Source organism: Sus scrofa, chromosome 4, assembly GCF_054392235.1.
Source record: "Sus scrofa isolate SSC_HxYL_T2T_F1_AM1 chromosome 4, Sscrofa_HxYL_maternal_Yorkshire_Landrace_v2.0, whole genome shotgun sequence".
NCBI classification, from domain to species: domain Eukaryota; kingdom Metazoa; phylum Chordata; class Mammalia; order Artiodactyla; family Suidae; genus Sus; species Sus scrofa.
In genome coordinates, this window is record NC_139386.1 from 95,233,070 (window position 1) to 95,254,868 (window position 21,799).

The 21,799-nt window shown below is 54.8% G+C and overlaps 1 protein-coding gene and 1 long non-coding RNA gene across 2 annotated transcripts; one reads left to right on the plus strand and one right to left on the minus strand.

Moving 5' to 3' along the window:
• Nucleotides 1–1,147: 1,147 nt before the first annotated feature.
• On the minus strand, nucleotides 1,148–12,295 carry LOC146404036 (uncharacterized). The gene is made up of 2 exons (XR_014843998.1): nucleotides 11,879–12,295; nucleotides 1,148–5,641 (listed from the first exon to the last, which is right to left on the minus strand). It is a non-coding gene; the product is annotated as an uncharacterized LOC146404036 (long non-coding RNA).
• VSIG8 (V-set and immunoglobulin domain containing 8) lies at nucleotides 10,244–20,516 on the plus strand. Its single transcript, XM_003125667.5, has 7 exons — nucleotides 10,244–10,511; nucleotides 13,720–13,895; nucleotides 14,431–14,632; nucleotides 14,756–14,977; nucleotides 15,676–15,795; nucleotides 16,104–16,302; nucleotides 17,175–20,516. The coding sequence occupies exons 1-7, from the start codon at nucleotides 10,463–10,465 to the stop codon at nucleotides 17,479–17,481; spliced, it is 1,275 nt and encodes a 424-aa protein (XP_003125715.1). The 5' UTR covers nucleotides 10,244–10,462; the 3' UTR covers nucleotides 17,482–20,516.
• The last annotated feature ends 1,283 nt before the right edge of the window (nucleotides 20,517–21,799 follow it).

Below are 21,799 nucleotides of genomic sequence, written 5' to 3' on the forward strand. Positions count from 1 at the left end.
ATCTTTGTCCCCACTCCACACCCAGCTCAGAGGCGTTTCAGGGCAAGGAGCTGGAGATGCTCTCTCAGGGAGGGGCTGGGCGGCACTGGGGAAGGAGGGACAAGGGCCATGAGAGGCAGAGCTGTCACTGGGCTCATGCCTGACTCAGACCACAAAAGTGGAGAGGGTGGTATCTGAACCTGGGGCTCGGTCTTCTGTCTCAGCCCTTTTCTGCCAGAGCCCGTTCAACTCCAGGCAGTGTCACAACATAGAAACCTGCCTGATCCCACTGCGATGAGTTCAGAGCCCCACTTCTCACCTTGCCAGCCTGGTCCCCTGACCCAAACACAGCTGCCCCTCATTCAAGTGGCTGGCTCTCCTTAGTCCAGCTCACATCAAGTGGGGGCCCCCAAAGACACCTTTATGTGTTAGCTCACCTCACTTCCCCCCAGATCTTCTTCATTCATTCATTTACTCATCCAGGTACCTCTGAGTGCTTACCCGGTGCTCAGTGCATTCTAGTGAGGTCAATTCCCAGTGAATACAGCAGACCTGGTTCCACCCCCAAAGAAGCTTCTCACCTGTCAGTCAGTCTGCTCTTGCTTCCCACTGCCACCCCCCTGCTCCCCTCCCCACACCCTCACCCAAGATTTCTTGTATCTTTAGACTAGTCTCAGTCTGGGAGTTCCCCTCATGGTGGCTCAGTGTTAATGAACCTGACTAGTATCCATGAGGACATGGGTTAAAGGGTCCGGCATTGCTGTGACTGTGACTGGTATCTGTGGCTCCAATTCGACCCCTAGCCCGGGAACTTCCATGTGCCGCAAGTGTGGCCCTAAAAAAGGAAAGAAAGAAAGAAGGAAGGAAAGAAGGAAGGAAGGAAGGAAGGAAGGAAGGAAGGAAGGAAGGAAGAAAGAAAGGAAGAAAGGAAGGAAGGAAGAAAGAAAGAAAGAAAGAAAGAAAGAAAGAAAGAAAGAAAGAAAGAAAGAAAGAAAGAAGGAATAGTCTCAGTCTATTTGGAAGGACTTGATTATCAGCCTCCGTTTTGGGCTGTGGGCTGGCTTCCAGGGATGGACCCAAGTCCCCCGTGTTTGTATGCCTTGCGGGGAAAGGGCCTGAATCCAGCTCTCATCACTATGGTAACCTCCCTCCCCCTTGGTTTCATGTCTTTCTTTTTTGTAATAATGATTTTTATTTTTGCCATTATAGGTGGTTTACAGTGTTCTGTCAATTTTCTACTGTACAGCCAAGTGACCCAGTCACACATACACATATACATTCTTTTTCTCACCTCATCCTCCATCTTGCGCCATCATTAGTGACTAGATATACTTCCCAGTGCTATACAGCAGGATCTCATTGCTTATGTATTCCAAAGGCGATAGTTTGCATCTATTAACCCCAGATGGTTTCATTTCTCAAATCCAGAACCCAGTCTTGTCTCCTTCCATGCGTCCTGCACTAGAGGAGGCAGAGGACAGCTGCTGGGTGCGTCCTGGGTGTTTACAACGCCAAGTTACAAGGGCCTCGGGCAAGAGTCCTCTTTTCATAGGGCCCAGGGAGAGTGGGCAAGCTGCTTCCTGTGCTTTCTCAGCCTCAGGACAACAGCACCTTCCCCAGGTGCCTGCCTCGCCTTCCCTACCTGCTGACACCCTTTCCCCCAAAGCAGGTGGGCAGCCCTTCCTTGGGGGAGAAGCTTTCACACCTTCCTTGCTCAGTACCTCTAAGCACGTCCCCCCTACCTACAGAAGTTGATTCCTTCCTCCCCAGGGGAATGGAAAGATGTGGTAACCAGCCTGGGATAGGAGAGCAGACACGCAGAGCAACTGAGGCAGCTGGCATCATTGCTTCTGTTCTAAGCATTGCCTATTGCACAAGTAATTATACCTACAGGAACCAAGGAGCCGGCCCTTACTTATTTCAGGGGACCTTCTTCCCAGGAAAGCCAGAAAGAGCCTGGGGTGCCCGGATTTGCCCAGCTCTCTACCTACGCCATTCCATCTCGGAGCTGGGGGAAGACGCTCCCTTGGAGTGCACGTCAAAAAGAAAGGGGGTTTGGGGGTTCCTGTCGTGGCTCAGTGGTTAATGAACCCAACTAGTACCCATGAGGATGCGGGTTTGATCCCTGGCCCTGCTCAGTGGGTAAAGGATCCGGCATTGCCGTGAGCTGTGGTGTAGGTTGCAGATGAGGCTCAGATCCCAAGTTGCTGTGGCTGTGGTGTAGGATGGCAGCTGCAGCTCCAATTTGACCCCTAGCCTGGAAACTTCCATATGCCATGGGTACAACCCTTAAAAAAAAAAAAAGAAAAGAAACAGGGTTCCATATTCATTGCTAACTTCTGAGCCATGGAGAGGAAAATGGGCCACGTTCACAGGTTAAAAGCGTGAATAGGAATTCCCGTCCTGGCTCAGCGGTTAACGAATCCAACTAGGAACCATGAGGTTTTGGGTTCAATCCCTGGCCTTGCTCAGTGGGCTGAGGATCCGGCGTTGCCGTGAGCTGTGGTGTAGGTCGCAGATGAGGCTCGGATCCTGCGTTGCTGTGGCTGTGGCGTAGGCTGGTGGCTACAGCTCCTATTAGACCCCGAGCCTGGGAACCTCCATATGCCGGGGTGGGGGTGTGGCCCTAGAAAAGGCAAAAAGACAAAAATAAATAAATAAATAAATAAAATAAATAAAATAAAATCAGGAATAACACTTCCCCAGAACCAGTGCAGGTGAAATTGTTGGTCTGCTGGGGCCTGGCAGATCCCATGGTCTAAAACTGAGACAGACCATCTGACATGGCCTGGGTGTGGCAGGGGCAGGCAGTTAGAGGTTACATCAATAAGGTCCAGCCTTGGCGACAGAATATAGAACATCTTTGAGTTCAGAAATATGGTTTGAAGGAGAACCTCAGAGCTCTGCCCCTCTAGGAATTCTTCAAATTGGCCCGCGATGAAGAAGAGGTTGGCTCCTGCGGGTTTGGGACTGGCCTGACTCATCAGCAGGAACTAGTTCCTAGAAGTGGGACACTCCTGACAGCCAGGCAGCAGCCAGCTGGCATCGGAGGCCAGCTGGCTACGTCTGGGCATCTTTTGTAAACCCTCCACCCTCCTCACTGAGGAAGGGCAGTTGGGGATAATTACAGGGAAAATTTCCTTGCTATTAAGTGGGGGCTGGTGGGATCAGGCTGCATGATAGTGGTGGCAGAGCCAGCAAGGGACGGTGTGGGTCCAGCTTGCTGGGTGGGGCATGGGACCTGGAGATAAAGAAGAGAGAATCGGAGGTTTTTTGACGATTTAGTGGACCTCCCCCCTCCAATGCCCCCACCTGCCTTCAACTTGTTGCTAGAGGCTGAACTTTTCAGGGGGCAGTGTTTTCTCCTAGTGATGGCTTCCGCCTTCCCTCCTAGTGCTCAGAGGTGGAAATGATCCCTGCACACCCTCCAAGCTGCTGAATCAGCTCAGGGGTCTCTGGGAAGCTGCAAGACTCCAAGCTGTAGAGCAGCACTGGGGAAATCTGGAGATAAGTAAGAAGTGCTGTTTGGTGCATGGTCTTTGTTGAGCTAATGATGTTAGATCCTTGCAAAAAAAAAAAAAAAAAAGTACCCAAACGATTCAGTTTGTCGCTTGGGTAGGTGATTGACTTCCTGGCTCCCTTTTTTTCTGTTCCTTGGATCTTCTGGTCCTTGCAACATCAGACTGGGCTGGTGCAGCCTGGAAAATCCAGTGGCTGGACACCACCTTGGAGCAGAGTCAGGTCTGCAGACAGCTGCCTCCTGGGCAGTGGCCCTCCTGCTGCTGGCTGGGCTCCACGCTGTCCCTGCCCAGGTACACATGTGTCATGCTGCACTGTGGCTTGGAGGCCATCTCAGAACCTTTGCACATGCCACAGAAACAGCACCAGTTGGGCATGACTCAGCAGCCCACCCTGGTGGCCTAGGCACGGTGTCCCTGACTCAGTGGGGTCCTGGGATGTCCTCCTCCTCCCTTGGAAGCCTCAGCATCCCCATCGGTGACTCGGGGCCACAGCTGGGCATTTACTGGTCTCAGTAAAAACACTGATTAAGTTTGGATGAAAGGGACTCAGGAGATTTCAAAGCCAGTCAGGGCTTCTGGGGTGAGGAAGGGTAGCAGCTGTTCAGGTGACAGTGACAGGGGAGGCTGGAGTCTCAAGAAGTCTGGGTGTGGAGGCCATGGACCTGCTCACTGTCAGCCCTGCCTGCTGCTTCTGCAAGTGGGGGTGGGGGAGGGGGCTGAGGGAGGACCATGGGGGAGGGGGATAGCTCACTCCAGACCAGAGGTCTCTTCCCCACTTCCAGGCTGCTGCTAAGGTGACCTGCCCCTCTTTCCCTCCCATGCGCTGAGAACTTTCCTGATAAATCATCCCAAGCTTCGCTGGAAAAACATCCCAGACATCTAGAATCCCAGGGAAGGCTAAGTTATTCTTGGTTCACCTGGCTTTAAATAGCTAAGACCTTCCCTCTGTCTTAGCCCCCAAAGTCCCCACACTCCCAGCCCTGCATCTCCTCCTGCACTCTCCACGTCCTCATGAGAGCGGGACCCGCATCCTCATGGATCCTAGTCAGGTTCGTTAACCGCTGAGCCAGGATGAGAACGCCTGGGACCACTTAAGTTTTTTTCATGACACCCCTTCAGCTCTCTTCTGCCCCAGCAAGTCATGCAGCCTGACCCCAGGTGGGGGACATGTCTGAAGTTTTGGAACACAATGCATCTTCTGAGCTTTTGGGGCACAGGGGTGGGGGAGGGGTGTGTCAGAGGGAGGAAGTGCGGGGGGGGGGTGCGAGGAGGGGGAATTGGGGAATCTTCCCCTTTATCCTGGGGGGTGGGCTTGTTGTTCTCCTGGCAGTTAACAGCCCCACTGTCCCAGGCAGCCCTGGCCAAGCCGGGTTGCCTCTGAGCCCCACCCACTCTGGCACCACCTCCCCCTCTTCCAGTGTCCAGGCAACAGGAAACAAACAGGGGGAGCGGAGTGAGGGCTGGTCAGGAAGGGCTTAGTGGGGAGGATTCGAAAGCAGACACACACCCAGCTTTACTCTGCTGCCTGCCAGCTCCACTCACCTTCCCTGGCAGCTTCCAGGAAGGCAGCGCAGGTGTGGAGCTGCCCCAGGGGCCAAGGGGGACCACGGTTCCCCTCTGCGGATATGTCCTGGGGGACCCAGATGGCAAATTTTATTTCTATCAAGTCCCATTGGACATATGGATTAATTCATCAAAGTCTCCCTCTCTACCGACAAGCGTGCTCCGGGTGCAGGAGGATCAATCTTAGTCGCCTCGTCGATCCTCAGGGTCTGGCTCTGACCCCAGTGAGCGCTCGGGTGGATGGGGTAGAAGGTCCCCAGAGGTTCAGTTCTCAAGGATCATCCCTCTCTGGTCCACAAATAACCATCGGCCGTCTCCCCTGACTTCACTCTCTTCTCTGCCCACCGTGTCTGGCAGGGCGCTGGTTGTTTATTTTTCAAGGTCCGACATACTCTTCCGGCCACCTGTCTCCACGTTCAGATCTGCCCGGCACATCATTAGTTATCCTTCCGATGGCTGTTTAAAGGTCATTTCCACCAGGCCCGGGAGCCCTGTTGCCTCTCACTGTAGCTCAGCACAGCTCTGATGGGGGGCTGGCATCCCTTCCCTTGTCTGGCTCCCCCTCCAGACCAGATGCCCTGGAAGATAGAGTTTTGTTAACTGCTGCTTCCCCAGGGCCTAGCACAGGGCCCTGCTGGCTTGTTGAAGGGGTGAAGGTTCTGTAGGATGTGGTTGATCTCCAGCCAGGTGAGGTATCTTTTATCTTCAGGGTCTCTCCATTCTTCAGGTTTGTCATCAGCAATTCACGTACTCTTTAAAAGTGAATTATTTCCTCTACTGTTCCCCCTCCTCCTCCCCAGCCTTTTTTGGGCTACATCCATGGCATATGGAGCTTCCTGGGCCAAGGATGGTTCTTAACCCACTCTGCAGGGCCAGGAATCAAACCCACACCTCAGCATCAACTTGAGCCACTGCAGAGACCAACGCCGAATCCTTAACCCACTGTACCACAGTGGGAACCTCCTCCATGTTCCCTTGATAACAGTTCAGTTCATAATGTTTAATCAGCCAGCCTTTGCTAAGATGGGGACCACTTCAGGGCTCTTTGCTCTTCTGAGTCTAGATCAGCACCAGGATATCACTTACAGGGAGAGATCTGAGCATGTTCAGGCTCCTAAGGTCCCTCCTTCTGAAGTGGACCAGCAGGAATCACTGAGGCTTGGGAAGTCTGAGCGAGGCCCAGGGAGTGCCTGGCCTCACATGTCAGGAGCTCTGGCCTACTAGCCTTGATCCAGGCCCCAGTCCCTAAACCCCACCCCCGATGGCGAAATAACCCCACATGCACATCTAGTCCTTCTCTCTATAACATGCACATCTAAGCCCTCCTCGTCTGAACTTGACATGTTTACATCACAACACTCGTACCATCTCTAAGCCCCTCACTCTTCTCATCCAAGCATGGCCTCACCTGGCGGTCTTCCAACCCCAAACCTTCACTGAGAGCTGGGCAGAAAGGCAGCAGCTGCCGCGGCTCCTGGTTCTCTGTGACTGTGCCCTGGGTGCCCGTCTGCCCTGACACCATGGGGTGGTGTCTACCCCGTGGCCATTCATGACCGCTGCTGCTACATCATTTCCTCGGAAGTTTTCTCTGCATCGCTCCTCCTGGGGCTGCTGCCCTGGGTGTCTTGGGGGTGGGGACATGGGAGAGGGGCTCAGGGGCTGGCTGACTGTGGGCAGGGGTGTTTAGAAAGGGCCAAGCTGCAGACCCAGAGCTCTGGAGGGGAGATGGGGAGCTTGAACCTGAGCCTAAGAGGCCTGGGGAGAGGGGTTGGGGGTTAGGTCCCAGCAGGTAAAGGAAGAGCCTACAGGACTGTGTGGAGCTGCTGTGAAGGGCACTTTGGAGGGAGGGGAGGCAGGTCAAGGCCTTTGCGTGTCCCTTTGCACGATGTTCTGGGATTGGGTTGCACCTCATCTCAGAAGCAGTCTCTGGGCTTCTCTGGGTCCTTGTCCCACCTCTTTCCTCCTCCTCTGTACCTCTGTTCACAACTTTCCAGGCTTTTGTCTTTGAGTTTTTGTTTCTGCCTTAGAATAGAAGCAAAGATAACTCCATTTGGGGGGGGTGTGCCCAAAAGAGGGCCTTTCTCCCCCACCGGGGAACTAGGATTTCTCCAGGAAAAGCGAGGGGTCTTTTTGGAAATTGGTGTGCTGGGTCCCAGATCTTAGCCTGGGCCTTCTCTCTCTCTCTCTCTCAACCTCTGGATGGGCCATGGGTGTTTCTCTATCCCTTTACTAACCATGGTCTCTCCCAATCTCTTTCTCTATCCCTGGGGGCACAGAGGGAACCCCCAAATCTCCTGGACCTGTCTGGACCTTTATGGGACCTGAAAAGGAAGTGGGTGGGGCAATGGGATGTTTGGGGTGGAGACCGATGGGGAGGGAGGAGCTGGGGAAAGGGGGCCATATGGAGCTCACAGAGAAATGAGGGAGGAGCCATGAGTGGACCTCTGCTATGAAAACTGAGCTGATGCCCCAGTGCCCTCACTCCAACATGACCCCCCCCACCAAACCCCTGCGGGGGCCCAGGCACAAGGCCGAAATAATGACAGCTTCTTTTACAGGCCCCAGATTGCAAGGAGGTGGCAATTAGCCCTCAGTGGGTCAAAGGAGAGCAACAACGTGCCTTGCCTTTTGAGGCTTTGCAGGGGTGGGGTGGGGGGCTGATACTGCAGGGAGCCCTCAAAAGTGGCTATTCCCCCAGGAGCATGTAGACCCTCAATCTCCCCCAACTCCCACTTCCTAGACTCCAAAACCAGGACCTCCCTCCTCCCCAGTAAAATGCCTCTGATGGACTCCATCTTCTAGTTCAATTTGGCACCAGAGTCCCACTCACTGCGGTAGCGTCCTGCATCCCCTCCCCAAACGCCCTCTGGGAGCCCAACCAGGTGGTGAGCTTAGGTCTTGGAGCAGGGTTTCCAAGGCTACATTTGTTATAGGATTAAGTTGTTTTTTACCCCACAGATGGGCTCGTGTATGTTTGGAACTCTCCAAAATCTTGGGACCCCAATTAACATGTGCCGTTGGCATTCTCCCAGAGCAATGGTATGAAAATTCTAGCCTCATGTGTTTATTTATTTAAGGGCTCATCTGCGGAATTTGGAAGTTCCTGGGCTAGGGGTCGAATCGGAGCTACAGCTGCCGGCCTACACCACAGCTCATGGCAATGCTGGATCCTTAACCCACCGAGTCACCAGGGGAACTCCTAGCCAAATTTTGAATTAGTGGATGGAGGGGGAGGTCTGTCTATATCATAAATAAAACCTCATTTTTGATCCCCATGAATCCCCTATTCATGTAGTTTGAACCCAAGTTCTAATCCTGACCACAACCTATTCTAACTCAAATCCCAAACTCAGTTCTAACCCACCTATAAATCCAATCCTAAATCAATCTCAGCCCAACCTTCAATTTAGATCTAACTGCATTCCCAAGCAAAGTTGTAAATGAAACTAAAACCCTATTCCTTTTCACAACACAAATCCCAGCCAAAAATCCTGGCTTCAACTCCAGTTGTTTTCCTAGCTTTAATTTCAGCATTACCTCTCATCCCGACCTCAAATCTGACCACAGCTTCATTCATCATTCCACCTAACTAACCACAGCCTTAATCCCAGCTCTAGCCCTCATTCCAACTCTAACATTAGCTGTACTCCAGAACTCAGCTAAAGGCTAGCCCTGCACTTCGGTATAATGGAACCACGACCTCATTCTTCTTTTCAGACTCCCTCTTCCTGGTCCCACCTATTCACCCTTCTGTCCATCACTGGCTTTCCCCACAGGTGGGTCTAATAACCCATTGGGTCACCATCCCCTTTCCTTGGACCACTCTGGACCGAGCATCAGGGTGCCTGCACCTCCCCCACTTAGGCTCCAGCAGCCTCACCTGAGCCAAATCCTCACGATTCTCCAGGCCTCTGTTTCCCCCTCTGTAAAGTGGGGATAATGATCCCTGCTCTCTGAAGTGTGCGGGACAACATCATAATCCTCCAAATAAATAAGGAACTAAGAATATTGCCTGTGTACATCCGGGGGGTCCCAGGCACCTGTTATTGTTGGGAGCGCAGCTGGGGAATGCCGAGGTGCATGGATTCCTTGTGCTTCCTTATTGATCTGCTTTATTTTTCCCAGGGAGGTGGGCCCTGGCAGCATCCTCAGCCTTGAAACTCTCCCCGAGACTCTTTCTCCACCCCTGCCCTTTCTGTGTCCCTGGCAGTGCTTGATGCCTTTGAGAGAGTTGAGCTATTCAACAAGGCCACTCAAGACCAGACCCCTACCGCTGTGTGTGGGGCAATCCTGGAGTCCAGGGGAGGCCCAAGGCCTGTTCAGAGACCCCACCCCCACCCCCCACCCAGGCCCAAAGAGCAAGGGCTGGCCCTCCATCATCTCCCTATGCCCAGTGGGACCTCCCCATTCCACCTCCAACCTGCCTTGTGGCGGCTTAGTTGCTCTCATGGCGGTTCAGTTATGAGGGTCCTTGGTGTCCCTTCTTGTGCACAGAAGCAAGGACACTAAGCGATCCCTAAGAGAGGTGCACACAGAGGAGCTTGGTACCCTCAGCAGAGATGCACTGGCACGCACCAGTGAGATGTCCTACCTGCACACAGGCACAGCCCTTCCCAGGCCTCCTGGTGCCCTTCTCCCCAGTATCCCCTTACCCACCCATCCTGACTCCACCTGAGGTCCCAGGTCCCTTTCATCTGCTTGGGCTTCCCCTCCGGCCCCAATGTCCCTTTCCCTTGTGTCCTTTTCTGCAGATCTTGACTGAGGTGGGAGGGGGGCCTGGAGGGCCAGGCATACGTGGAGCGGGCCGTGATTTGGCATGCTGGCGCCCGCTCAGAGGGTGTGTCGGGTGCCAGCTCCCTGGGGTCAGTGCGAGCCCTTCAAGGCCTGGCCACCCTTCCATCCCAAGCCTGGCTTCTCCTTCCTCTTCCCCCTTTCCCTGGGGAAGGAGGCAACAAATGAGTGGTGAGGGGAGCTCCGTGGACGCTGTCAAATTGGGCGACTGTTGTCACCCCGAGGATGGGGCCAGGAGGAAGTGGAAGTTTAACAGGTGCCTAATTACAAGTCCCGCTGGCCACCCTGCGCCACTCTGGGGATAGGGAAGAGCTTGGGGAAGGGCTGGGTAATGCCTGGGTAGGTCACTCTGTCACCCCGCTAATTAGTGTTCCTGGGACTCCTCCCCAAGGCGTGGACCAGGCCCCCTCCCTCCCATAGAAATAACGCCGGCTGCTCCCCAGCGGGTCACTCACTGCACCTTCCTGCCACCCCAGGCAGTGTCTGGGCCCTCAGCTCCCCCTCCCTACCCACCCCCACACACCCACTACTACCACCACCACCGGCCCCACAGCCACCGGCCCCCCGGGATACCCAGCCCAGGAGGAGGAGACACCGAATCTAGAGACATGGGAGTTCGAGGAGCACTGCATCTTCTGCTCGTGTGCCTGAGCCCAGGTATGGGACTGGGCAGGGGCACGGATGTCCAGATAATGCCAGACGGGCAGGGAAAGGGCAGCGTGGGGTGCCCAGCGACGCCTGGAAGGCCGGCTGAGATGTCCTGGCAGGGTGCCACCCACCCTGGCCCTGCTGCTACTGGGGTTTGGATGTGCTGAAGGTTTGGGGCACGTGTTCTTGGCTGGCTCTTCCCTGCGCCCGTGAGCCTGCGGGGCTCACGCATATATGCCCATGCTGCGAATGGGTGCCTAGGGCTCACCTGGAGTTACTGTGGGAGCTGGGGGTGGAGCAGGAGGGTCAGGTGAGCAGCTGAGCTGGATGGGGGCTGAGGAGGAGCCTGGGAAAGTTCCCCCTCTCCATCAGTCTGGGTGCTATTCCTGGCAGGAGGGGCTCCCCCTACCCCCAGGTCAGAGTCAAGGGCTGGGAGTTGCTTGCCTTGAGAGGGCAGAGCCTTGGGCTGGTGTTGAGTGGGCTGCTTCCAGAGCGGCTCTGAGAGTTCCAGGACAGCACCAGCACCCCCAGGATGAGTCTAGGGAGGGTTGGGAGGGTAATTCCCAGAGCCTCTTCCTTGGGGCACACCAGGAAGGCAGGGCTCAGGATTGGACATCGTGGTGGCTGCCTGCCCAGTATGGGCAAGTCCCAGCAAGGGCCAATCTGTGTGGGCATTGATGCAAATGGCTCTGAGGCCCTCCTGGGGTCTGGATTTGGGCTGAGGGGCATAGGGGAAGGGCTCAGAAAGGGGGGAAGCATTTTCAGCCTCTGTGTGTGTGTGTGTGTGACTGCATCTCCAGCAGGATGCCTGCAACACCCCATCTGGTGAGAGCCGGGCTGGCACAGCTCACTCAGGAAGCTGGGCCATGGGGACCTGGGACATCTCTGTGTGATGTCTTAATATCTTAATTGACCCATACTCCTGCGGGGTCCGCCTTTTCTCCCCTCCCTGCCCCTCGCCTCCCCCCCCCCCCCACCTGCAGAGGGCGGGTTAGGAGGTCTGGAAGCAGCCTGAAAATTCACAAAGGACTTCTAAGCTGAGAGTAGACACTACTACTGAAGTGTCTGCCCTTTTTCTGAGAGTCTGCTCCCTCCCTCCCTCCAAGTGTCCACACCCAGCTCTCTCTCCCACTCCGGTCTTCCTCTTCCTTTTCTCCAGCTTCTCTCTCCTCTCACACTCCCTGGATGTGCTGAGTCAAATGAAGGCGAGGTCCCAGGAACACCTTCCTTGGGAGAGTGATGGGGGTACACGAAGCCTGGGACCCGTGGGAGGAGGCTGAGAGAGCTGTTAGGTTAAGACACTGCCCAGTGCAGGGCGGAGGCTCTCTTGCAGCTTGTCCCTTCTTCCCAAGAAGCCCCCTTCTCTGAAGACTTACCCTCCTGTCCGGCTGGCTCCCAGGGGTGTGGAGAACATTCTCTTGCTGTGGGTTGCTTTCAACAGCCCTTCCCCAGGGTGGAGCCTCTGCTCTCCGCTGAGTTCTGGCTCATCACTGGCTTGCCTTGTGCCAGCCCACAACCTGGCAGATGGCATCAGGATCCTTATCTCAGGAATGAGCTGATGTTCTCTTGGCCTGGGGCTGGAGGACACCTTGCTCGGTCCCGTTAGAGCCCCAGCAGCCAGCCTGCCAGCTCTGGGCTACCCTGGAGCCTACAGGGGTTCGGGCATGGCTGACGGTCCCGCCAGGATTCCGAGGGGCAGGTTTGGTGATGCCTGAGGTTTTGGTGTGTTGAAAGGGCACCTGCTGGCTTTCTGGAACCAGACTAAGCTTCTGCAGATATGTCTGGTCTTGAATGAATGCACACGCACACGGGGGGACTGTAAGAGTGTGTGGTGGGCGTGGCTTCTGGAATGAATACATGCCAGTGTTGCTGTGTAGACATGTGTCCGTATGGATCAGACAGTGTCTGTGTGTGTAGGAAGGTGGGGATTGTGTAGGTACGTCTCTGCATTTTGAAGCCTTCTAAGAGTGCTTGTTGATTTCTTTGGCTGTCACGGCATGTGTGGGAGATGCTCTCTAAGTGGGAAGGTGGTTCCAGGAGAAAGGCAGAGAAGGGCAGGGCAGAATGGGTTGCCGTGACCAGGGGCTAGGACCTCAAACGATTCACTGACTCTCGAAGAAGGAGAGGGAGCCAGGCTGGGCCAGGGGCCTGAGGAGGGAGGGTTGCGGGAGATGGGGAGGTGGCGTGCCAGGGTTGGGGCCTTGGGCACACCCCCTTTGTGTTCCTCTTTAGGTCCAACCGGTTGGGGCTAGCACTTGCCTGGGGCTCTGGGGTAGGGAGGGAGAGATCCGTCCTGAGCTTCCATATCCTGACTCCTCACCTTGGGCTGACTCAATGGGGCTAGGGCAGGCAGTAGCAGGAGGGGCCCCAAATGGAGCGAGCATGTGGGGGTGGCTGGATCTGAGCCACCTGATCACACAAGGGGAAGGATGCAAAGCTCACCACGCCACACGCCTTCCCGCAAGGCTCACCTGTCCTACAGATGCACGTAGCCGTGGTCCCAGCACCATCACTTACAAGCACACATGGACACAGCCAGGCTCCTGCTCACTGTCACGCATAGGTACACACCATCACTCAGAGCACTTGCACAGCCAGGCACACTCTGTCACAAAGGCACAGACACACCCATTCTTCTGCTTCTTGACTGGAAAGGGACTCCAGAGGCCACTGTGGCCATCCTCCTGCCTCCAGACACCATCACCTCACTTGGCCCAGACAGAGGTGGCTCTTAACCTGCCAGGCTCTTCCATCACGTAACAGCCCCATGTGCTCACTGTGCCTACACCCCCTCCACACACACACACACACACTCTAACATATAAATAAACACTCACTCTACTAGATTCAAGGGCATGAATCTCCCTACAATACTCATAGGCAGCCACAAACATCGATAAGCAAGCAATGTACATGTGTGTACCTACTCATACAGGATACATAATGCATACAAGATTCACAGCAGCTCTAGATACACACACAGCATTCATATTTTATTCATAAAATAAAGACATGCTTCCACAAGTATGCAGAGACATGCATCTAGCAATTTATGCACACACCTACGCACACACTCAGAGAAGCCCCTCCTTCCCAGGAAAACCCCACTGAGCCCGGGACTGCCACAGACAGAAATGGTGGAGGGAGAGGGGTTGAAGCTGACCACCCAAGTGCTGGTTCTGTTCCCCCTACCCCATCTGCCCTGCCTGCATCCTAGCACTGCTGTCTGCTGTGCGGATCAACGGGGATGGCCAGGAGATCCTGTACCTGGCGGAAGGTGACAATGTGAGACTGGGCTGCCCCTACATCCTGGACCCTGAGGACTATGGTCCCAATGGGCTGGACATCGAGTGGATGCAGGTCCACTCAGACCCCTCACATCGGGAGAATGTGGTGAGTGCTGGGCGCTGGGTTCCCCTCACCCTACACTGCAGGATATCTACCTGTTGGGCAGCCAACACTCTGAGGAGGTGGGGGGAGCATGGCAGATAAGAAAACCAAGCCCTTGAACTTCCCCGAAGGCTTCTCAGAGACTGTGGCAACAGGGAAGAGCTCTGTTATTACCAATCAGTCTGCCTCCTCCCACCCGACTCCAAAGGGAAGATGCGGCACTGTCCCCACCCTGGCCTTATACTTGCAGCTCTGATAGTTTTTGATTGTGAGTACCAGGCAGCCTCTCTGTGTGCCAGCAGCTTTATACACCTCATCTGTTTAATCCTTACGCGCCCGTGTCATGCAGAGGTTGGGCAGAGCGTGATCTCATCTGATCTTATGCAAATGTCAGTGCATTGGGCACCATCGTTTCCATTTTTCATTGGAGAAAACTAAGTCTCAGGGAAGTTTAGAGAATTGCCCAAGGCAGCCAATCCGCGAGGCTTTCCTTGGCTCTGCCTGTCTCACCATCTCTGTTTTCTTCTCTTCTTCACAGTTCCTTAGTTACCAGGACAAGAGGATCAACCACGGCAACCTCCCCCATCTGCAGCAGAGGGTCCGCTTTGCAGCCTCGGACCCCAGCCAGTACGATGCTTCCATCACCCTCTCGAACCTGCAGGTATCCGACACAGCCACCTATGAGTGTCGGGTGAAGAAGACTACCATGGCCACCCGGAGGGTCATCGTCACTGTCCAAGGTATGACCAGACCCTTCTGGGCTCCCCTTCCCCAGAGTTCAGAGCCAAGGGCGGCTTGGCCACCCTGAGCCTGGCTCTGCCTCTTGGCTGGGCCCTGGCTCACCACAGCCCACTTCCCTGCAGCACGGCCCGCGGTGCCCATGTGCTGGTCTGAGGGCCACATGACTCGCGGCAACGACATAGTCCTGAAGTGCTTTGCCAATGGGGGCAGCCCGCCTCTCTCCTACAAGTGGGCCAAGATCAGCGGGTACACCCACCCCTACCGTGCTGGGTCCTACCACTCCCAGCACAGCTTCCACTCTGAGCTCTCCTACCAGGAGTCCTTCCACAGCACCATAAACCAAGGTGAGCGGGAGATCGGGCCTCTGGGTCCTGGTGGGGCTTCCTTTGGGGCATCAGTGGGGTGCCAGGTCAAACCTAGAAATCCCTGGGGGAGACCCTTTCCCTGAGCCTGTTCCAGAAGCTGCTATGGAGGAAAGATGAGGAGGTAAGAGGGGAGAGTCAGTCTAAAGCAGCAGGGTTAATCTGGGAAGTCTGAGATAGAGCTGGGCTTGAACCCTGGCTGGACCATGACCCGCTGTAAGACTCAGGCAAGTGGCTTAACCTCTTGAAATGAAATGAAACCTTGGTTTTTATTATACAGTATATGGGGGGAATGTGAGGATTAAAGGGGATGGGGTGTATAAAGCTGCCGGCACCCAGAGAAGCTGGCAGGTACTCACAGTCAAAGAGGATCCAAGCTGGAGAGGACCTTAGAATTCTGCTGGTCTAGCCCTGTCCTCACTGTACAAATGAGACCAAGGCTCGCTAAGGATCACAGGGTGACTTGATGATCTCTCTCCAGTTGTTGGGAAAGGGGCCCTTCCTTGCATCTCTGTTTCAGCAGGGGGTGGGTGACTCACCTGGAGAATGGGGTTGACTTGTGACTGTGCATATACCCTTCCCTCCTTCCATGCCCCACCCCACAAAGGTCTAGAAACTCTCAGAGACCCTGCCCCTCCCCTCGGCCTCGCCATAGCCCTCTGATGCTCCCTCATTTCCAGGACTGAGCAATGGTGACCTGGTGTTGAAGGCCATCGGCCCTGAGGATGATGGGCTGTATCAGTGCACAGTGGCCAACCACGTGGGCTACAGCGTGTGTGTGGTGGAGGTGAAGGTCTCAGGTGGGTGCAGGGGCAGTGGTGCTGGGGACCCGGTGGCTGGGAGGGTTGGACTGGAGGAAGCTGGGCTCTATTTTGGAGCCTCAGCTGGCTCTGCCTTCCCACTGCCATCAACGCATAGGTCTGCCAAGGGCAGCTGGGAGGCGTTAACTAGCATCTTTCCATATATGCCTCACTGCGGGTCCAAGGGCCCTGAGATCCCCTGGGTTCCCCATCCTATTCTCCACAGACGCCCTGCCCTGCTCCCTGCTGGTTAGCCAGGCCCCTGCGCAGGTGCAGAAAGACTGACTAGTCTCTATTTCTCTCCCCAGACACCAAGCGCATAGGAATGATCATCGGTGCAGTGCTGGGCTCTCTGCTCATGTTGGCCTGCCTGTTTGTGGGCATCTGGGGGCTCGTCTGCTGGTGCTGTGGGGGCACCGGGGCCGGTGGCACCCGCGGTGCCTTCGGTTATGGCAACGGCGGCGGGGTCGGCGGAGGGGCCTGCGGCGACTTGGCTAATGAGATCAGGTAAAACCTGATGCATGCTGCATGCTGCTGCGCGGCAGGGAACCGGCGCCCTGCCCCTCCTCACCCTTGCCTGCCACCTGCCGGCTGGGACCCCCACCCCAACCCTGCCTGCCATCGCCACGGAGTGCTGGGACCACAGCATGTCGACCTGCTCCTCGTCGCATGGCTTTTTTCTCTCCCCCTTCCCATGCCTAGTCTCCACCTCTGCTCCCCTGCCCTCCACCTCCCACCGGTCTATGCACCTCTCTGTCTTGTCTAGACTGTAAGCTCCTGGAGGGCAGGGCCTGTATTTATTTTCACAGTTCTCCTGAATTGCGCCGGTCAGAACTCTGGACATGCTTATTTAAGAAGAGTTAATAAGAATAGTGCTAATAACTTATTAGAAACAAACTAGAAATAAAAATAGAAAAAGACTAGTAGTGCTAATGACTGCAATGCTCTGGGGATGGAGGAGAAGACTGAGGGGGCAGGAGGTGAGGAGAAGCGGGGGTGGGGGGCAAGGTGAAGGTTAGTTAAGGAAAGGACAGGGAAAACAGCTCCTTCTGGATCTACGAGGTTCCCTCCCTGCTAAAGCCGGGGGGTTCTGCGAAAACATCGGAAGGGGACTGGAGGGCGCCTAGATGGGGCTGCCTGGACATGCGTGGGCAAGTCCTGTCCGGAGGATGGGGGTGGCGGCCCCGGAGCGCTGCGGGGTCGCCGGCCCAGGAGGAGGCAGAGGGGAGAGGAGGTCGAGGCTTAGGTTGAGAAGCGAAGGGAGGCGGAGGGAGGCGCGGGAGACGAGAGGTTGCCAAGAGCCCCCGGCTCTGCCCAGGCCGTGCCCACGCCGCGCCGCGGAGGAGCCCGCTCACCCGCCCGCCTGTTGTTTTCCACAGAGAGGACGCCGTGGCGCCCGGGTGCAAGGCCAGCGGGCGCGGCAGCCGCGTCACCCACCTCCTGGGGTACCCGACGCAGAACATCAGCCGCTCCCTGCGCCGCAAGTACGCGCCCCCGCCCTGCGGCGGCCCGGAGGACGTGGCCCTGGCGCCCCGCACCACCGCCCCCGCCACCGCCGCCGCCGCCGCCGCCGCCGCCGCCTGCGAAGCAGGCCCCTCCCCGGTCTACATCAAGGTCAAGAGCGCCGAGCCCGCCGACTGTGCCGCGGAGGGGCAGCTGCCGGGCAAGGACGGCCTCTTGGTGTGAGCGCGCCGTGCCGGGCTGCGCCCCGGCGGGGAGGAGGGTGCGGGGCTCTCTGTCCGCAGCTGGGGACTCGCTGGGGCCGGCTCCAACCTCGCCTGCCCCGGGCCGCCCGGCGGCTGGGGGCTGAAGGCGTTTCCCTCGGGAACCGAGTAGGGAGGCTGAGCCTCCTCCCCCTCAAGGGAGGGGGGGGGGGCGTCGGGAGAGGTTGTCGAAAGGCCATCTGGGCCCTCTTTCCAACCCCTGGTCCACGAGTCTCCGGGAGAGGGAGGGAGGAGAAAGAGTTCCAAAACGCTGGAGGTAGAAGGCTCGGTGTCCACAGCCTAGGCAGAGAGCCCCGGGGACCGGGTGGGTGGGAGTCGACTGAATTGTTGTGTGTATGTGATCTGAGCTCCGAGGCGGCATTGTTAGCACAATAAAGACAATGTAAGACTTGAGACTGAGGGGGCTGTGGTTCCACGGAGGGTAGGGCTTTGGGTCAGGGTGGTGGGCACTGCTCAGGGATGAGGCAGGGGGCGGTCGCTCCCTATTGTCCTGCTTCATTTCTGCACCATTTCCTCCCTCCTCCACCTTAGATCAGGAGCAGTTAGAGTTGGAAGGGGCTATAATCCTATTCCTTACCTTTGCAGATGGGGATGCTGAGACTCTGAGGCTTGATTTTAAATTCAAAATCCTGCTTTTCTCTTTTATTCCAGAAATCAAGAGAGGAAACAAGGAACTGGCAGGGATAACCTCTCTGAATGTTCCCTGACCATTCTCAGCATCCTCCTCTCCTTTCCCCTCCCTTATCTACCGAATCCTGACTTCCTTATATATGGATGCCATCCAGATGTATGCCAGATGTATGCCATCCTTCTCAACCACGAGGAAGGATTTCAAAGTCATACTCTGGGGTAGAAAAAACAGTCATCCAACCTAGTCTCCCTTTTAATGAAAAGGTCGTTTATTGGTCATCCTCTGAATGCCAGGTGCTTTCTGATATTTTGCCTTATTTAACCCTTGATGTGCAGGCTCCCATTATAATAAGTGAAGAAACTGAGGCTCAGGGGAATTAGGCATCTTAACCAAGGCCACAGAGGTTTTGATCCAGGTGCATTTGACTCTGGGTCATTAGACTCTTTCTCTGATATTAGAATTCCTTCTACAACATTCCTGGCAAAGGATATTTCAATCTCTTCTTGAATACCTCCAGTGGCACCTCACTACCTCCCAGAGCAGTCCATTTGACCTCTAAGGTTCAGAGATATAGTGCCTCTATTGAATGCAGTGTTTGGCCTCACACTGTTTTTATCCCTTGTCCAAGGTCTATTCTTAGGGAGCCCTAACCTCATATTGCCAATTCAGCTGCCTCGAGTGGGCCAACTGGTTGTCCTCCATGCAGGATGACTGCAACAGGCACACAACTGGATGTATGCCTGGTCTAGGGGCTGAGGGTCTTCCGAAGAGCCTTGTACTTCAAGGTCACTCCATTCTACCTGCCTCTGCTCAGCCACCTGCCTGTTGAGAGCTCAAGCTCTTCCTTCTCTTTTTGCCTCTTTTTCTCTTGAGGAGAAGCTGGGCTTCCTAATTCTTTCTTCTACCCTGGGGCCATCCAAAGTGAGGAGTTTGGATGGAGCAGAGTTTCTTGGCAGAGGAAGCCCTGAAACCTTGCTTGGCTGTGCATAATTAGAAATCCCTTCTGGTTGGCGTGGGTATGTGAAACATGGATGAGGGCATCTCTGTCAGCCTTGATGGAGCTTTGGAAGAGAAAGAAGAAATGATGGTGGGACAGAGGGAGCCAGGGACAGATGTCTTCGAGTGGGGGTGGGGAGGTGAGGGGTTCGGGAGGGTGGATGGGGATACGGGGGTGGTGGTGAGGGGATTCACAGTGAGGGGGACAGAGAACGGCAGGAACCATCCATCCTCTCGTTTATTCGGAAACGTTTATGAGCACCTGTAGGATGACTTGTTCAGAGACAGGTAGAGCTCTGGCAGGGCACTGGGCCTGGCACACATTTGCCCTAAGGCAGGGGATTGACGAGGGGAGGGCCCTCCCCGTCTAAGGAGCCTCCAGCTCAGCCTCCTGCGAGGTGATGAGAGACAAAGGCAGCCAGCTGTGCAGGTTGTGTTGAATGACATCATCTTCCCCATCCAGAAACCAGGGAGCCGTGCTTGGCCTTAGCCTCCCTTTGAAGGGTGAGAACAGTGAGGCCCTGGCAAGAAAAGCTCATTAAAATGCACTAAAGGATTTTAGACTCTGGAAACAACTTTCAGGCCGAGGGACTCAACAGGGAAGCCAGGGAAGTGCCTAAATCCCTAAATAAATTATCGCCGCACTCACCTCCGCTGGGTCAGGGAGGAGGGACGTTTCTGCCCCTGAGGTTTCGCTTCAGGGACCACCTCGGTGTGTTTTCATTTCTCCTGCGTGAAACCTTGTCAGCGTTGGAGGAGGATAGCTCTGGGGAAACGTTTGCCGGTGGCTTTGGGAGCGAGGTTGAGGACTAGGGCAGAGAAGCCCTGATGTGTATCATTTGCCCTTTCCCTGATGTGAATTCTCCACCGTGGCTGATTTCAGGCGACCAACATGAGGTACCTGGTGTGGAGTCGGGAGAAATGTGCACTATCACAGTGTCACTGCAGAAGTAAATAACCTCCGGAACTAAGGCAGTCGTAAACTATAGCAAACTAATTAGGAAGGGATGGATTTTGAGTACTGATCTCCTGTGTCTTAATAGAACTCAAATTTATATAATTTACTTTGTAATAATGGCTACGTTTAACAACTGGCTTATAAACCTTAGGCAGGAGTTCCCATTGTGGCTCAGTGGTAACGAACCTGACTAGTATCCATGAGGATGTAGGTTCGATCCCTAGCCTTGCTCAGTGGGTTAAGGATCTGGTGTTGCTGTGAGCTGTGGTGTAGGTCATGGATGAGGCTTGAATCTCCTGTTGCTGTGGTTGTGGTGTAGGCTGGCAGCTGTAGCTCCAATTGGACCCCCTAGCCTGGGAACTTCCTTATGCCTCAGGTGCAGCTCTAAAAAGCAAAAAAAAAAAAAAAAAAAAAAAAAGCAAAAAACAAAAAAACCTTAGGCAGATCATGTCCCCAGGCAGGCAGCACTGTGTCCACAAAGGCTGCTTCAAGAGAGTTCCCTTGTGGCTCAGCAGGTTAAGGATCTGGAGTTGTCATAGAGCAGCTTTGGTCGCTGCTGTGGCAAGGATTTGCTCCCTGGTCTGGGAACTTCTACATGCCACAAGCACGGCCCCTCAAAAAAGGCCTTCAAGGGAGGGAATTTCAAGTTCAGTCCTGATTTTTCTCTGTTTTTCCAGAGAGATACAGAAAGCACCAAGTCAGCTGTGTTCATCCCACTTCCTAGTTCTGCCTGTTTGTGTCCCAGCTTTGCCAAAACTGAGTTCTAGTTCCTCTGGCTGATGAAAAATTATTCAGATAATTTATATGGCCTTGGTAGCCATCAGAAACCTAACTTGGCATCCACAGAATTTCCATGAATTGGTCTCTCAGGGCGTCCAGCCCTGGGAAATCTACTCAGAAGACATTCTGTGTCCTTCCTGACTCAGTTCCTTTTCTGATCCTCTTGCCCAGGTTTTAGGAAGTCATCCCCTAGTCACCTCTTAAGCCCCACATTCTCAGCAGCGTGACTCTATGGAATCTCAGTGATTTGTCTTCTCTGCTCCTATGAGAGTAACTATGGGTGCTGCCCCATTACCTTTCAATTACTCTAGGCCCAGTCACACTGTGTGACTCTGGGGAGGGATTAATTTTTTTTTTTTTTCTGCTTCGCTGGTCACAAAGGAGTTTTGAGAATTAATTTTCTATTCACTGCTTAGGCAGCAACCTGTCATAAGGCAGGGAACTAGATCTGCACTTTAGCCCTGTCCCCTCTGCTTCCCAGGGGGAGCCTCAGGTGAGAGCCTAAGAAACCTGACTGTGGAGTTTACACTCTTGGTCCATCCAGCCCATCTGCAGAATCATTTTGAGACAAGCTGGGACCTGGGACCTGAGACCCTTTAGGGGTCTGCTTGAGCCTGAGCAAATGTCTCCTAGAGGAATACAAAGAAGCTTTAAGGGACTAAAAATAACTGTACCCATGCGGCAGGTGGGACAAATTATGAACAACAAGATACAAAAAGACCAAGACCCATCGAAACAACTTTCGGTTGAGTGACTCAACAGGGAAGCCAGAGAAGTTCCTAAATCCCTAAATAAATTATTGCCGCTTCCCAGGGCTCATGAGCCAAGGCAGGGTACTGTGCCTGATCCCTGCACACAGCACCACCAAGGGGGTGGGCAGACCACCTAAGCCACCCCTCCAGCCTGACCCATGGG

Coding starts and splice junctions, on each gene's coding strand:
- VSIG8 (XM_003125667.5), top strand. CDS start 10,463: ATGGGAGTTCGAGGAGCACTGCATCTTCTGCTCGTGTGCCTGAGCCCA. Junction 13,896..14,430: donor CCTCACATCGGGAGAATGTG/GTGAGTGCTGGG, acceptor TCTTCTTCACAG/TTCCTTAGTTACCAGGACAA. Junction 14,633..14,755: donor GGTCATCGTCACTGTCCAAG/GTATGACCAGAC, acceptor ACTTCCCTGCAG/CACGGCCCGCGGTGCCCATG.